Source organism: Electrona antarctica, assembly GCF_951216825.1.
Source record: "Electrona antarctica genome assembly, chromosome: 6".
Taxonomy (NCBI): Eukaryota; Metazoa; Chordata; class Actinopteri; order Myctophiformes; family Myctophidae; genus Electrona; species Electrona antarctica.
The window spans coordinates 8,431,587-8,449,149 of NC_136811.1; the positions used below are offsets into that span (position 1 = coordinate 8,431,587).

General features: G+C 40.5%; 1 protein-coding gene across 1 annotated transcript; it reads right to left on the reverse strand.

Moving 5' to 3' along the window:
* Positions 1 to 859: 859 nt before the first annotated feature.
* LOC306924925 (hemicentin-1-like) lies at positions 860 to 17,337 on the reverse strand. Its single transcript, XM_079503606.1, has 14 exons — positions 17,175 to 17,337; positions 15,070 to 15,140; positions 14,474 to 14,632; positions 12,179 to 12,301; positions 10,241 to 10,412; positions 9,688 to 9,794; positions 8,751 to 8,871; positions 8,294 to 8,644; positions 7,075 to 7,277; positions 6,485 to 6,624; positions 5,982 to 6,224; positions 4,269 to 4,419; positions 3,731 to 3,815; positions 860 to 1,078 (listed from the first exon to the last, which is right to left on the reverse strand). The coding sequence occupies exons 1-14, from the start codon at positions 17,287 to 17,289 to the stop codon at positions 1,059 to 1,061; spliced, it is 2,061 nt and encodes a 686-aa protein (XP_079359732.1). The 5' UTR covers positions 17,290 to 17,337; the 3' UTR covers positions 860 to 1,058.
* Between the last annotated feature and the right edge of the window lie 226 nt (positions 17,338 to 17,563).

Below are 17,563 nucleotides of genomic sequence, written 5' to 3' on the forward strand. Positions count from 1 at the left end.
AATGAAACGTGCAATACAAATTAAATGTATTATTATTAGGGCTGGGACTCAATTAAAAAATAATGCAAATAATTTGAGGCACTGTAATCAATCAAAATGAATCACATTTTAACCGCATATCAATATTTGACCTGAGAAGCTTTTTCATTTTATTTCTTTATTAAAACAGATTTTGGTATATGAGTGCATCAATGAGTGTGTCTTTATTTATAAATATGTATTTATAAATTCCCCATGCATCCACTGGGCCAAGCAAAGTTGTCTAATCGGCTTCTTCTCCCATTGTGTGTACTAGGGCATTCACTTCTAGTCATTTTTACTAGTTGACTAGTTGCCTAATTTACTAGTTTTTTTTTATTGGAAATAAATATTTGTAAAATTTAAAAACTGTGTACATTGGTGACTATAACTATAATCTACCTGATCTTGAGGCCTACAAAAAAAATGTTTTCTTATCAACTAGTAAACTAGTACCAACAAGGTCGACTAGTGGATTCACTAGTGGCTTAATGCCCTAGCGTGTACCGCTATGATCGGTACGCCTGACATTCGTCCAGTGAGAAAGGTTCTGTGGTGCAATCATGTTATGGTTTCTGTAATTAAGTAATCGATATTAATCATTTAAAGTCCCAGTCCTAATTATTCTATCTATCCTATCCCTCCAGCTCCTGAGTGAAATACCTCCATGTCTCAGACTCTTGTGCGTTGATATTGACCTTGATCACATAGTAGCTGACCTTTGTTTGTAATCTATAGTTACTGTACACCTAAATTACCTTGCTTTAACCATAACTGTATTTATACACACTATCATCACCTAACACAAAAGGCATAAATCAATTAGTATTGTATTGATTGATTTGGGATTTGATTGTTGAATATTATATAGAAAAGAACATTATAGGTAAGATCATAGGAACCAGAAGAACATTTTGTCAACATGTTGACAAAACTACATGATTTAAAAGCATTTTAAAGTATTCATATGAAATCACAGAAATCCAAAATCGTATTGATATATTTGGGACTCGTTGCATCATTGAAGAATCCCCTCTTTTTCAGTCCACCACATTTCCCCCTGAAGATCCGGGGGACAAAAACAAAAAACGATAAATATACTTCAAGCAACAACTCAGAACTCATTTAAATGCATTTAAAATCATTTTCAACCCAAAACTATTAGCCTACATCTGCAATGATTGGAGGTGGTCTCCCCTACACTTCCATTGGGGCATTCCAAGATTGGTGTCACTTAGGAGACACCTAGTGGTTGACAAGTGATACTGCACAAAGCTCAGCAAGTTCCCCAGGCCAAGCAGTGACTGCCTCTAAATCTGTGGCTGCAGAAAATTCGCCTCTAAAGGCTCATACATAGTCTGGATTTTCGGTGGTGAGCTGAAATAACATTGAGCGGTGGTGAGTAAAAATAGAGAGAAGGGCTGGGGCGGTGGTTTGCTCTTCACCGCGGCTTGTGACGTCATGTTGTAGTTCGGTGGTCACCTCACCACCGAAAAACCAGACTATGTATGAGCCTTAACTCTGACAGCTTCCCCAAGGTGGCATACCCAGAGATATAGAACTCCACGATGTGACTATAATAGATTTAACCCTGTAACACCCAGCGTTGCAATAATACAACATATTTTAATGAATTGATTAATTAATTAATTAATTGATCAATGATTTATTTTCTGTTATTTTTTCACCTAAACGTCATCATTGATGTTCATTGCAATGCCATTGGTCATGATATTTGCATATAAATACCCCACACAGAGGCTGAAATTCACACAAATTAAAAATCTCTGGACTGGAATTTTGATTTTCTTTTAACCAATGACCTTTGACCTTTAACTCTGATAAAAGTAAAATAACTGTAATATATGTTTTTTGTGATCATTATAATGTCTAGAACATGTTTTATTTATTATTGTGAAAGATATCCCCCAAATGTAAATGAAGTATAAGTATTATACATGTGCATACAATTAGCAAAAAAACTTTTTTACATAATTTCCTCTGAAAAGTCCTAGTAGTAAAAAGTAGTAGTAAGGTTGAAATCTCTTTTTTGCCAGTAGAAATTAATGTGACTATAATAGATTTAAGCACTCATTTGTCCCTCTGTCAATCAAAATGCTCAATCAGAGATTGCCGAATGGCAGCAACCGTAACTGACCAGATGCACTTTATTCTTTCTTTTCTTTAACCTTTATTTATTCAGGGAAGTCAGTTGAGAGCAAGCTCTCTTTTTCAATAACGCCCTGATTACAGTACACATAACATACAATATAAATAATAAATACATTACAGGATAAGAAACAGTTTAGAGTGAGCAAGTACAGCTGGATCTCAAATGGATCCTTACAAGTCTTTTAAAACGTTCAAGTGAAATCAAAGTTTTCAGTTTTAAGATTGATTGTAGACAGTTCCACATGTGAGGTGCATAGTAGTGAAAGGCTGTTTTACCCAATTCAGAATTCACAATGGGGATTTCTAACATAAGGTAGTTTTGGGAGCGGGTGTGATGTTGGCCAGTTTTGGGATGTAGTAGGCTGCTAAGATATGTAGGCATTTTTTTAAGTAAGGCTTTGTAGATAAAAACAGTGCAGTGTTGTTCTCGTCTATTAGCCAATGAAGGCCAACCAACCTTTTCATACAACCTACAGTGATGGGTGAGGAATCCATCTCCAGTTATAAACCGGAGGGCAGAGTGGTAGATTGTGTCTAGTGGTGTTAGTGATGACGGAGCTGTATGCATATAAATAATATCACCATAGTCGATAACTGATAAAATTGTGCTTTGAATCAGCTGCTTCCTATTTTTTGAATTGAAGCAAGCTTTGTTTCGATAGAGGAATGCTAGTTTTGGTTTCAGTTTAGTGATGAGTTGTGAAATGTGGGTTTTAAATGATAGTTTGTCGTCTAACCAGATGCCCAGATATTTATATATATATATTTTTTTAGGAGTTCCTTCATTAGTTGTTATGTTAAGGTTTGATTGAGTGGCATTTGGTTTTCTAGAGAAGACAATGAATTTTGTTTTACCAGGGTTTAAAAGCAGTTTGAGATTGGTGAGAGCCTGTTGAATTTTGTGAAAATCTGTTTGTAGGTTTTGAAAAGCTAGATCAACTGGCGACTGAATAGATGACGGTGTCGTCCGCGTAAAGATGTACTGCACTATTTGTAACTCCACTACTAAAATCATTTAAAAAAAGTGTGAATAGAATCGGGGCTAGGATCGAACCTTGAGGGACTATAATAGATTTAAGCACTCATTTGTCCCTCTGTCAATCAAAATGCTCAATCAGAGATTGCCGAATGGCAGCAACCGTAACTGACCAGATGCACTTTATTAAGGGAATGCGTGTAATATCTCAGTTTATTTCAATGTTGGTTGTTTCATGGTGTTTTTCTTTTCTTTATGTGAATGTGTTATATGTAGGCAGCTGTGACTCTGTCTCCAAGACAAACTTCTCCTTAGGGAGACAAATAAAGACAACCTTGAACCTTCCTGTTCCGCTTAATATTTCCATTTGTTTGAATAGCTTGGCAGCAGATTTTAATCACAGTAACACATAAAAGGAGCCAATAAAAATGAGAAAATGAAACCGGGGGAAACAGGGAATGGGTACGATGCCACTTTCTGGAACCTGGGACTACAGTTATGCACAGAGTCTATTGCGAGGTCCTGGTAGGACATAATTGTAGCTTTAAAAATATATATACTCACAGGTGATTGGTCCGATGGTGAGAGGTTGGATGTCCATGGTGCTGGAAACGGAACGAGGTTCCCTTCGGGCCCTCCCCAAGCAGACCTGCAAAAAGATGTAGCGATGGAAGTGAGCCGGGTGTATCGGTAAAATAAGTCAGTGGTTCCCAAAGTGGGGTCCGGGGACCCCCAGGGGGGTAAATGATACAAACAAAATGGACCCTTATGGGTCTGTAACTCAGAGTGTACAAATGTGTTTTACAATACAAATTGGGGTCTCAGAGATAGAAATGCCATTAAATGGGGTGTCCGTAGCCTATTGCATATCGGGTCCTTGAAATTAAAATGGTTTATAATCACTGCTAGAGCAGAGAAAAATGTTCTCTTATGGGGGACCCTGGCATATATTTTCAAATGGGGGTCCGCAGACTAATTAGTGTCAATTTGGGGGTCCTTGACGTGAAAAAGTTTGGGAACCACTGAAATAAGTCATGAGGCGGCAGCACTTCAAAGTGACCTGCTGTAACATTCATGACGTGAGGTCTAGTGTGAGACTCACCGGAGCGCAGGAGGAGGCCGTGTGGTCACACAGGCTGACGCTGCAGTGAACGTAGATGTTTAGGTAGGGGACCTGGAGCCGAGCAGAGAAACGAGCCTGGAGGGACGAGCCGCTCTCATCAACTCTCACCTCATCGCGGTTGCTAGGACACCTTGGAAGCAAGTGTTAATTATGACAGCAAATTCTGATTCTGTCTTTTGAGTAACACACCATTTTGTTTATTTCAGATCAGATGGAATGGAATGGAACTGCGAGTATATGGCTGCCTTTCCATATGCTTAAAGGATAATTCCCCTACCATAAGCCCTCAATGATTTGAATTGAATTGCATTGAATTGAATGGGGCATCGGGGTGTTGTGCTAATTTGCTTATTTCCATCGCTCAAAAAAAAAAAAAAAATGTATATATCCTCTCTTCATAATGTAAATAGTATCCCAAGCGGCAAGCGGCACACTTAACTACTTATTTCGATGGAAATAAGCGAATTAGCACTAAAACCCAACCCCCATTGAGAGCTTATATTAGGGGAAATAGCCAATAATGCAGTTTTGCACAAAATAACACCTGAGCTCTTTGGTGGGGACGTAACAACTACAAATAAAGGTAAGAAAGCCTTCTAGCGTGGAATTCTCCTTTAATGTGGCAAAATCATCTGATCCAATGTTATTACAATATAATACGATACAACAAATGAAAGCAGGCTTCCCAAGGAATATGGATAATTTACATTAAAAACTAAATGAGAAATGACCGATCTATGGCTCAGCGCGACTTGCATAATATGGATATGGATGACCTAATTATGACATAACACCTGGACTTATGACGTTCTTAGTCTTTGGAGTTTAAATTTTTGACAGAAAATATTTAGTCTTTTGAATAACACACACCATTTAGTTTTAGTAATCTGAAATCGTTTAGTCTTAGTCGGATAAATATCAAAATCTTAGTCTTTTAGTCTTACGGGGTAGCCATACACTGGGGATGGAACAGAACCGCACCGTCGGCGGAGTGGGGAGTTCCATATATATATATTTTTTTTATCCTCTGTAGGCAGTTTCGTAAAAGAAAAAAACATTTGCGGAGCTTTCGCACAACCTGCGCACTGCACCTTTGCTCGGTCGGTGTAGCCGGGTTCCAGTGATTATAGTGGCAGCGTGCCGTTGTGGACTCCCGTGGACTCTGTGTGTGGCCCGGCCTTATAGTCAACAAAACTATAGAGCACCGAAGTCTGACGTCAATATCGGTAGAGGGCGCGAATACACAGGTTCATGTACTTTTTATTTGCATTGTAATCCCCATAGGGGGATTTTAGATCGCCTCAAATAAGAACTGTGTTTGCAAAATAAAAAAATCATCCAGGCCGCTTCACTCATATGGATATGAAGAATCAACTGACTGAGAGAAAACGCTATTGTTACTGCTACTACTGAATTAGTTACATTTTCGCTAGAAACAGACTGTATCATACATGAGTGACTGACTGTCGCAAACGATACAGAGACACCTCCCTGACCATAACGCAGAGACAGCTTGTTTATTTTTGGACCACAACGCTTATATGAAACGATTTTAAGACGACCCCATGTTATTCTCCATAGAGAAATTACTTCCGTGAACCAGGCAGAACAAGGGGATGAGCCAGTGACATCAGGACTTCGGCGCTCCAGAACGCTGCCTGGAAGAAAGACGTGCTGGTCTGTCATACATACTTGTTCTGGATGAGGAAGTGTCGCATGGAGTCATCATGGCTGGACGAGGCAGTGGCATAGCAGTTGTCCAGGAGGAGCCCAAAGCGCTCTTTCTCGGTCCACTCTACAGACACCCCTACATGCATGGTAGAACCCCGTGGTAGGGTGACCGGGCCTCCTGGGTAAGGCTCCGTGTAGTTGGAGTAGTGGAACAAATACATGGAGGCTCTGGCTTGCGGACCCAGACCGGAAAGGGCTTGGACCCTGGAAGTGAAAACATGACATTTGTGTCTGTTATCTACTGTGTTGTAGTAACTGAAACAAATCAGTTTATTTTGGGATATCATAACACTTGAACAAAGAACACTTGAAGTCATGTAACTGGCAGATGAGAGATGAACACAAATATAATTTTACAAAACACATTGTTAATATGGGTGTTAACTACAGTATCTATACCTACCTATCATTTTCGTAACAATATGAACTAACTTTTAAATGAAACCGTCTATTAAGTTACTCACCGACCGAAAAGCACATTTAGGCTGGTCTCTGTGTCCAGAGGATAGGCACAGGAGAAGGGAAATGTCATGGGAAGACTTGAGAGAGGATTTGCAGGGTAGACAAATAAAGTGTTGGAGTAGATGGCATGAGTGCTGTTGGTCTGAAAGACAAGTTAGATGGACAACCTGAGCAAGCAGGTGAGGACTAGTATGTTTATTACACATCATTATACATCATTGAAATATATTCAAATCTAATTAATTATTATTAACAGAATGACTTTCATAATCTAAAAGTCTGCAGTTCAACCTGTATTAAAACAAACAGAGATGGGCATCAATCTCTCAAATGTTCTGTGGCCAACAGTAGCCATCTGAGCGGAACTCTAATCAGCAATACAAAAGTTATGCACCAGGAATAGACAGGAGAGAAATAGAGAATAGCATAGAATAGAATTGAGCCCATTTATCCATAATGTATAAATGATGGATTAGGGGTCAAGACAGATAACAGCCTTTTCGATGAGGGGTCAGAATAAATTATGGATTTCGTCTCAACTGCTCAGTTATTGCCCCCACAGCCACGTAAGAATCAGCAGACGAATCCTCACTGTCAGTGTGTTTCCACAGGTGTCAGCCTGGCGGTCCACTCGGTACCACACCGTCCCGTCATGCTCTGTGGAATGTGAGCAGCTGCGCTCGTCCAGGTGACCAGAGGATCCATTCAACCCGTAGGATACTAGGCTAGCCAGTCGCAGGCCAACTTGGATTTGACTCGGACCACATACAAGTTCAGCAGTTTGTAATGGATGGGCTGAAAAGAAGAAAGGTTTTTGCGAAAATGAGTCTCTCTTGTAGAAATACCATAATTATAATGTGTTACAAAAACAAAAGCAGGTAGAGCCCCTAACCCCATGAATTAATCTAAAGGGAATCATGTAAAAATTTAAAAAAATGGCAATCTTAACAATAAAGATGAAAAATGTTAAGTCTTCAAAGCCCACAAGAAACTTTTCTAGTTCATAATATAGTGAGAGGAGCTTATTCAGTTGTTTTGTTTATGGAATACCGCAGATGTTGCATTTACAGAATAAATACTATTAACTGGTCAACAAATCAACAAATCAACAGTGGCAATACAATCTGCACGTTTCCTCCCATAACTGAACATATACAATTCTAAATGATGCTAATAATGATATAGCCTACCTTTACTTATTCATACCTTCACAAACAACACCAGCATCTTATGGTGAGCACAGTTGTGCATCCCAAATCCAATTGGGATTTGTGTTTGTTTGTTTGCTTTTAACCACCAAAAAAATAGTATTAAAAGAGATATTTACAACTGAAAACCAACTAGGAGACTAACTAACAGGGCATTTGAACAGTGATGCCAGTCACAATGGGGGACAGGGTCTCAATTTGTGGGACGCCTGAAAAGTCTTGGAAATGAGGGACTGTCCCACGCAAAGGGGGACATTTGGTCACCCTAATTAGGGATAAAACAACTGAATGAAGCCAGTATGAAGTAAAGTAAAAATAAATCGGTAGTATACCCAGGGACATAAAAGGGACACCACATAGCTCCTGCAAAACATGGAAATTCTAATCCTTGCCACACTGGTAGAGCCAAACACCTATGAATTAAATAAAAAATCACACTTGTGTGATGTGCACGGTGCCTTTCATCACAATGATGACGTCTTAATTGTCAACAACATGATGTCCAATCATATGAGGCTGCAGCACAGCTCAAAAACAATCATGTAGGGATTATGTTTACAGATGGGAGGAGATAGTTACGTTCGGTCGCGGTCGTTCGGTTACGTTCGGTCGTTGCAGGCCGCGCTGCAGGGGTGGGAGGGGTTGTGGTTGGAGACCTCGTAGTGACCACAGTGGCTGTTGTCAGGGCTGCCCTGACCGTGTTGGTATAACTGACAGCTGACAGCCTCTGGAAGTGGTATCCCTCATCATCCACCCCAGTCACCTTGATGAAGAAACCCTGGGAGGGCGTGTGAAACTCAGGGAGACTCCACAGCCCTCGGCCACCCCGGTCAGAAGGCATTGGCACGGAGAGATTGCGAAGTGAGTGCCCTGAACCGGACACCAGCTCCACATAGCTGAGCTGGCCCGGGGGGCTTAATCCTGTGAACTTCAACAGAACGTGCGCTGGAACTCCTGGGAGAAGGGATGAAAGGACATGATTAGTCACCTTCTTCCACACATGATCTCAGCTAAATGAGATTTGCCAAACACGCGAACAGATCCAACACGTGCACAGTACCTTCTATAGGCCTCTCCCTGGTGGAGCTGAAGTCAGAGGTGGGTGCACTGGAGAAGCCAGCACGGAAGTCTAGATTGCTGACACCCGTCACCCTCAGAGTGTGCTGTCCACTGCTGCTGACCTGGAAAAATAAAGCTTAGATATTTACTGGTCCTGTCATTATCAGTTGGTCTATACTATAGACCAATAAATCATGATCAACTCTTCAAAAACAATGCAATACTGATATTTACATACACAATATTACTGCATACTTAACAAAACATAGATTAGTGCATACATTAGGGATAGGGTAGGCCTAATATTGCCTATAATAATTTTGTTATTAAACCCCTCTGCCTCTGGCGTGTCACATTTGTTTTAAATGCTAATTTTAGTCCTGGGTGGTATGGCCGACTTGATACTGTAGCCTAGGGCATATTTTTCATGTTATTTTAACAACATTTTAACATACTTAAAACACATCTTGCAGGAAAAGAGAGATTTACAACTGAAAACCAACTAGGTGACTAACTAATAGGGCATTTGACAGTTACAATGGGGGACATGGTCTCAATTTGAACACTTACGCCTGCCAGCCACAATGTGGGACAGGGCAGGGCGTCTCAATTTGTGGGACGCCTGAAAAGTCTCGGAAATGAGGGACTGTCCCACGCAAAGGGGGACATTTGGTCACCCTAATTAGGGATAATGCAACTGAATGAAGCCATTTAATTTAATTTAATTTCATTTCATTTCATTTAATTTAATTTAATTTAATTTAATTTAATTTAATTTAATTTAATTTAATTTAATTTAATTTAATTTAATTTAATTTAATTTAATTTAATTTAATTTAATTTAATTTAATTTAATTTAATTTAATTTAATTTAATTTAATTTAATTTAATTTAATTTAATTTAATTTAATTTAATAGATTATTTCCTGGGGCTATACCTTCAGATTCCACGCTCCAGGTCTGGGGAACTTCAGATTGACGACACGAACTGAGTTGGAGATGTTCAATAGCTCGGTGAGACCTTGCTCCACACCAACAACGTGACCTACAGAAAAACAACAGACAAAAGTATCTTTTCAATTAAGAAAATGTTTATTCTCGTCTATTGTTTCCTCTCCACACCAAATATCTTTTGCAACACGTTGTGAGCCTGAGCTATTTTCACTGAATGTTCGCCCCATAATACGGACACAGTTAAAAATGGTTAAACTTTATAAAAATGTGTTGTCTACCTATAGAGATGAATGGACCCACACTTTCCTTAAAGCAGCTGATGATAGCCGCCATAAAGGTGTTACAGCATGCCATAATCACGCATCCATTATGGCAACCAAAATCAGCATAATTTCTATGTATGTCTAAGACCCTAAAGCTTTAACAGTAGACCAGCCAATATGCAGTAAAGTTGGGACTTAAGGATGGCTCCATGCATACAGTTGACATTCTTGAATCAAACACGAAGAAACTTTGGCATGAATCATCTGCCTATACCGAGGGGATCTGTGAGCTGGATCTGCGGCGCCGGTCCACTGAGCGACACGGTGAACTCTCTCAGGCTGGGGTCAAAGGGCAGCTCCCACGTGTTTTTCTGAGCACCGTCGTGGTTGGAGGACAGCAGATGAACCTTCCGGGCCTGAAGGTTCTCCTCCACCCACTTCAGAACCTGCATGGGAAGTGGGCGTGCATGGGAAACACCATATAATGGTCAAAGACAAAGTCCCGTCAGGGATTCGCAAAGAAACAGTACCATGCTGGGCCAGGACAGGAAGGATGAGAAGGTGAAAAGGATGAGAAGGAGAGAAGGTGATGGCCCAACCTCCTTATAACCCCCTCCGATTGATATATGTGTATTTTGATGTATTTGTATTTCATAGTTATCGTGTCTTTGAGATATCTTAATAACTTTGGCATGTACATGACGATTCCTTTGGCAGCTTTTTCTTTTTTGATGCCCAGTTTGTGTGTGTGCGTGTGTACCCCATAGCAATGATTTGATTAGCTGAGCATTAATGCTGTAAAAGCAGGCCACCCCAAGCACTGTAATCACACAGAACACACTGAATATGGACGAAATAGCATTGCTTTGATGTAGAAAGATACATCAGAAGCTTGTCTAGAAGTATGTACGTTTTGTTTTTAATGTAAGACCATTCATTAGAAACATGTGACGAAGACCCACTAATTAAGTCTAACTGTCCACATTGGCCAGAAAATGGTCCCTTATTCCCAAACTAAAGACCACTAATGGTCCCTTATTCCCAAACTAAAGACCACTAATGGTCCAGTGACATAATCTAAAGACCACTTCTATTGGTCTATTAGTATTTCAGGCTCCTACTTGGCCTCACCCCCGAACCCCTGCCCACTTTGACAGGCTGGAATGGCTTAGGGTTGACGAGTACAGCATCTTGCAATGGGTCTGGTCCACAAGATTCGATACACCACCAAGATACCCATGTACCTGTCTAAATACTTCCTTAATGTCAACGAAGTCCACACCCACAACACCAGAGGGAGTGCAACAAACCATGTACAACCCAGATTCGGCACAAAACAAGGGACTCAATTATTTTCGCTCCTATGCCACCAAATTGTGGAACGCCCTACCAACAGTCATTAAGACATGTGAATCCCTTGACTCCCTTGACCGCTCTCAAAGGGCACCTACGGACGGCTGCAATTCGAAACTGGCCCCCGTAAAGTCTGAATCCCCCCCCCCCCTTTTCCCCCTAGCACTGTATATGTCTTTTTTCCCTTTTTACCTCCTTTATGATGAATTCCTGTTCTGTTCTTTTCGTTGGATATATATAGAAGTGTCTATTTGTACGTCTCTAAATGTTTTGATGAATTGAACAAGGTGGACCCTCTTGTAAACAAGTGTAATGCTTTATTGGGTTGTCCACTCACAGTTAACAGTCTTTGTATTGAGTTGTGCTTGAAATGTACTGTAATTCTGCAAACTGTTAATAAATATCTCAATCAATCAATCAATCAAAAGTCCAGTGACATAAGCACGCAATTCATTTCAATCACTTTGTAAAATCGGTATGGATTATGGGGAGTTAACCCATTATGGACGAGAACCCCTTTTGGGGTATGTTTTGTCATTTTTGAATAAATATAAATACAATTTTACAATTTGCCCCCACACACATTTAGCTACATACAATGAGAAAAGGAGTGGGGACTATATTCAATTTTAAGAAAGAAACCACACCCATGATTCTGCTAGTTCTGCATGCATTGCCAAGCATCGATTAATTAATTATTAATAATGAATGACCATTGTAACCTTTTTTTAAATGATTTATTACCAACCCTATTTGACTTTTCTTTTCTTTCTTTTTTTTTTTTTTTTTTAAAATGTGATCTTTTCCTTACCTGGTATCAATAAAGGATGGCCTAGGTCTGTATCCTATATCCACTCACCTCATTGACTTTGTCTTTGCCCACGTTAAAGACCTGTCCAGAGGAGCTGGCTGCAATGTCCTCGTAGGCTGTGTAACCAGGATGAGTGCGGTCCCCACAGTCCCCAGTCAGCACAAACACCACCTTAGAACCACACAGTGAACAGAAGACTTGATTGAGCTATATATTATTATTATTATTATTATTATTATTATTTTAATTAAACGCTCAAATGATTTAAGTGTTGAATAAAGGAGAGGATGTTACTCTATTCATTACTGTCTTAAATTGACTAAGGCCATTTTCACACCCAAAGTTTGCTTAGAAGGACCAAGGACCAAATATTTGCATTTTGATTTTGGTCCGTTTGGTGTTCACACAGGACTTTGTAAAGCGAACAAAATATGTAAACAAATGACACGTGGACATGTTAAGCGAACATAAATGGTGAAAAAAAGAAAAGAGGTCATTTTACGAGAGAAAAAGAAGAGGGGAAACCACTGTCTACAATTTTTGGGCACAACCTTCAGTAGTTCAGTCACACAGAGAGAGAAGAGAACAGCAATTACATGACGGGTGCAGTACTTTAGTTTGACAAGTCATTGGTCCGAAAAACGACAACCCACCTCAAACCCTAACCTAACCATAACCGCAAGCACGGGAGCAGGTGCTAGTCCGAGGTGTGGACGCATGTCGAACCAATGCTCCGTCGGACCATAGTATGCCTCCCTTACATGACAGCAACAACATTCATTCTTCATATTTTTTTAATAAGCCAAATAAGAGCAACAGATGAACTAATGTGCTTGCTGCATGCAACCGGAGACGTATAGCCTATACAACAAGCCATCCCAGGGGTGCGTTCGGAAATGCGCACCGGGAGCGCACTCGCCTATTAGTTTGCAGTGCACAGTGCGCTCAGTGCGCTATTTCTGAACGCGCCCCAGATAAAAAGGACATTTCTTCCATGTGTACCTTAACCCGATTAGATATAATATGTTATTTCTGTGCATCAAATCGGCGGGGAATTTGTCATATTATGGTTTAAACTTGAAGCCGTGCTGGTCAGTAGCCTATGCTTCAAGTCAGAACAGCTCCGCTGCAGCTAATTGAGTTGACCTAGTTTCACGTCTATAGAGCGAGACAGGATGATTTTAAATATTTCTCTGTATCTGCGGGACTGCGTCTCTCCCATAGAGCTATATAATATCGGGTCTCTCCCCCCATATGTGTGCGCGCGCACGACACACACACACACACACACACACACACACACACACACACACAGACGACAGAGAAAAAAGGAGGGGGCACAAGTTGAAATAAACCTCTCTCTCTCGCATGCATTCATGATGATGTAGGCTTAAAATGAACAGATCTACAAGCTTACATACTGTAGGCCTACCATACGGAACCATACATACCATTCCGTGTCGATAACTTGTACGTCTTGTAGGCTTGTGGCTATCTGTTATTTTTGCACATGTGAACCACGCTGCAATTACATTTGCGCTGCGCCTCCTAGGATGCGTGTCTACTATATTATAATCAGCTGGCAGCTGCTGTCATATATCAATAGTGATTCCCGTAAAAACATGCTTTTATAACAAATTATTAAAGCAACCTCACAACTCTATAAAGTCCGAATGCGTTCACACCAGTAACGAACAGCACCTTGGTTCGTTTGGAAGCGGACCGAGTTTGGCCTTTTTTGGTTTGTTTATTTGATCCGCACCAGAGTTCGGATGCACGTTCACACCATCCGAACCAAAGGGGTAAGTGGGCCGAACCAAACATGTTTGAAAGTGCCCTTGGCTTAAAGGAATAAATTAAAAGTTTTTGTTAAATAAACACTTGACCTCTTTTATACCATTTTGGAACCGTTAGGAACCAGAATCGATAAGCAGAACCGGAACCGGTATCGGACTCATTTACACTTTAGTAAACCTAGACCTGAGTTGGAGTTGTACTCTTGTTTCCCTCTACTACACCAAATCTCTCAAAAATAGCTGATCTACAAGCTCACAACATGTCACAAATGTTCCTCCCAGAATAGAGGGTACCGTATGCACTTGCATAAAGTCAATGGCAAATCGAGTGGCAAAGTGAGTTTAACGTTGTTTAACATTGTTTAATACAATCAGATAAGACTTTTCAGTTTGGATATAATGGGCTGTCAAGGCCAGAAAGTAGTTTTTTTTCCACTCAGTGGGTGTTCCTGCATTACTTCCGGGTATGATGATGATGTCACGTGCATACCCTCCAGTCTATAGGGATGCTAAGGTTCCAATGGATAATGCCTTGTGCTGTACATACCTGTGACTGTCGTTGCTCCACCAGCTTCAGAACATCTGGTTTGAGGTGATAGTCCTTGGCGCTGGCGTCAGCGAAGACATAGATGAAGGACCGAGGAAGGGAAACCTCCAGAGCCTTCTTTATGCCTCCCGTACTCATCTCAGGACAGTCCCCTCCACCCTGTCAGATTCAGTCAAAAAGCCACCGATCAAATCACATTGATGAAGCACTGTTCTGTGAAATGCACTGATTTAATGAAACAAATAAATACATAGAAATATCATTGTCAGTAGTTAACCATTGTCAACCACAGAATCATAATGTCCCTGGTTTTATTCAATTAAGAGACCTGTGTTGCAAGATTCCTCTCTATAAACTCTCCAAACTAAAATTAAATGAAGCAGAAATTCAGAAAACTGCCTAAATTGTTATCTTAATAAAAGTTAGATTGGATAGATATTTATGTACACTTTATGAATACAATACAACACAGGAAAAGCCACAGTGAAATCAATGTGGTTAGGTTATGAAAATGTATGTGTATATATATATATATATATATATATATATATATATATATATATATAGTGTCCTCTGGTTTTGGACCTGGTACTCACCGCTACAGTCAACTTATCGAGGTCCTGCTGGAATTTCTTAGGGTCTGTCGTGATGGACACAGGGCCAATACCTATGAGAAAGCATTGATGAGACCTGATATTGTACACAATTTTGTTCCATATGGTCTGTCATGTGGTCTAGAATTCCTTTACTATATGCGTCTGTACTAGGGCTGACGAAATCGATTAATCGACGATCGATCGATATGCACGGGAATCGATCTTGAAATAAAAAATCGAATAGTCATTAAAAAAGAAAAGCGGCCGCTTTTGGTCCGCGAGCCGGCCCCATTTGGTCCGCAAGCCATGCTGCATGCTGGCGCCTCGCAGACCTCGCAACGCCTCCTCCCCTCTCCCCCCTCACTCGTGGTAACAACAAGGAAGTCAACAAGAACAGCTGCAGCCTGCAGTCATGGGAAACTATTCGGAACCTCTTCTCCAAAGCGGGATTTATTGTCTCTTTTCTGCACATAAGTACGGTAACGAACTATAATATTGCACTCTCAGAGACAGACGCTTTTTAGGTTGTGCGAACAGTGCGGCCGCACAGGGCCTCACGGAGTCGCGCCTGCGAGACGGCATTTTTTGTATTCGTTGAAATGGAACGGCTTTACGTGTCTCTCTCTCTCTCTCTCTCTCTCTCTCTCTCTCTCTCTCTCTCTCTCTCTCTCTCTCTAAGCAATTATCTCTCTCTCTCTCTCTCTCTCTCTCTCTCTCTCAAAGCAATTCTCTCTCTCTCTCTCTCTCTCTCTCTCTCAAAGCAATTTTCTCTCTCTCTCTCTCAAAGCAATTCTCTCTCTCTCATATTTCCATTTTGCACCAATATTATACTGCCATGTCTTAATACAGTGTTGCTTTTTACAAATAAAATAAGCAAATTAAGAAGGTTGATCACAAAGTTAGTGTGCTACTTTGATGGGAATGCGACGCGACCTGCCTGGGTGCTGTGCGAACAGTGAATCATTATATAGTTTCTTACCTTGTGGCCGTGCTGGTTTGAAGAAAGAATAATTATAGGCATAATCCAATTATAATCCAAGGTTTGTTTGTCTGGAGGATGGAGATCCAACACTATGTCATATTATTAAAGTAGGCTAAGTAAACTTTAAGAAGAGCTGGTCAGTGAGAAGCTGCTCCGCTCTGGTAATTGATCTGACCTATATTTGCGCAACTGGCATTTGGTAGCCTAGTAATTATACTTATTTGGCAGCACCTGCAATTCAGTAACCTACAGGCCTACACATTTCAAAAGGCTTTCATATGCTATTACTATTTTTTCTAATAAGGTTTGTCCTTATAGATAGAAATGTGATAATTTTTGTATAGTTTTGGATATTAATTAATTAATTATTAAAGCACAGGGCCTCGCATTTCTCCCAGGCAGCTCTGATTGCGTGCGCCTCGCAGCAAGCACTCGTCTCGCTGCTGTCATAAAGCCTCGATTAAATGACGCTTTATTTCAGTTAATTTTACGGCAAGATAAGGAAAATGCCTTTCCTTTACACTTGCGTGTGCTGTTTCCACGAGTTTATTTCAGTTATAAATGCAAAATGCCGTTCATCGTGTGTGTGCTGTGCTGCTTTGGATTATATGTTTTTTATTTGAGAGGTAATGCCTGTGTCAGGCAGTTTTATTTAATGTTGACTTGTTACGGTCGGATGTTTTATTGTAAGCCTAATTATTTGTGCGTCACTGCTTTCATGAAGGCTGCTACAATTGGGCGGATTGGGTGAAAGCAACAATTGTTGCTTATTGTTAAATAAAATAATTGAGACCAATCCAAGCATGCGTTTCTCTCTGCTATATCGTTGTTTTATTTATTTTAAGCCTAACACCGGAGCTCCACCGGGCGCGTCAGCGTCGCGTCTCCATCACCGTCAGGGAATGTTCCCTTTTTAATCAATGAAGGGTGGCTCGACTGCCTTACAGATGTTTTACATTGAGCTGTTCAAGTAAACCTTTATAGCCTACTGTAGAACTCGATCAACAAAACGGTGTAGCAATTTAGCAAAAATGCTGTTCCTCTAGACTAGACCATGATGTAAATGTAATCTAAGGAAAACCTTTTTTTCTTCACTTTATTGCCATGTTTAATCGAAGGCTACCTGGATCATGGAATGGGACCAGCACAAAGTTCTGGACGGGTCTGGGCTTCCGGCTGAGCGTCCTCTCCAGGATCCGAGAGGCGCCCTCTTTCACCTGCCTTATATCGTCTCTCATGGAGCCGGTCACATCGATCACAAAGGCCAGGGTACTGGATTCATCATCTTTTTCAAGGACACAGTTGATACAAAGCGCCAAGACCAGGCAATTTAATACCAAACAGGTATTATTAACAGTTATACATCTACTGCATCTGTATGCTACAAGGTGACTGACTGAAAAACACAATAAAAGTAAATAAAAGGTATTTTTTTGTGTGTGTAACTTGACCCGACTGTGACTTTTCAGTTTCCCACTAGATTAAACGTTTCTCAGTGAGTGATTAATTGGG

Coding starts and splice junctions, on each gene's coding strand:
- LOC306924925 (XM_079503606.1), bottom strand. CDS start 17,289: ATGAGAGACGATATAAGGCAGGTGAAAGAGGGCGCCTCTCGGATCCTG. Junction 8,645..8,750: donor CAGGGAGAGGCCTATAGAAG/GTACTGTGCACG, acceptor CCCTTCTCCCAG/GAGTTCCAGCGCACGTTCTG. Junction 6,225..6,484: donor CTAAATGTGCTTTTCGGTCG/GTGAGTAACTTA, acceptor TTTCACTTCCAG/GGTCCAAGCCCTTTCCGGTC.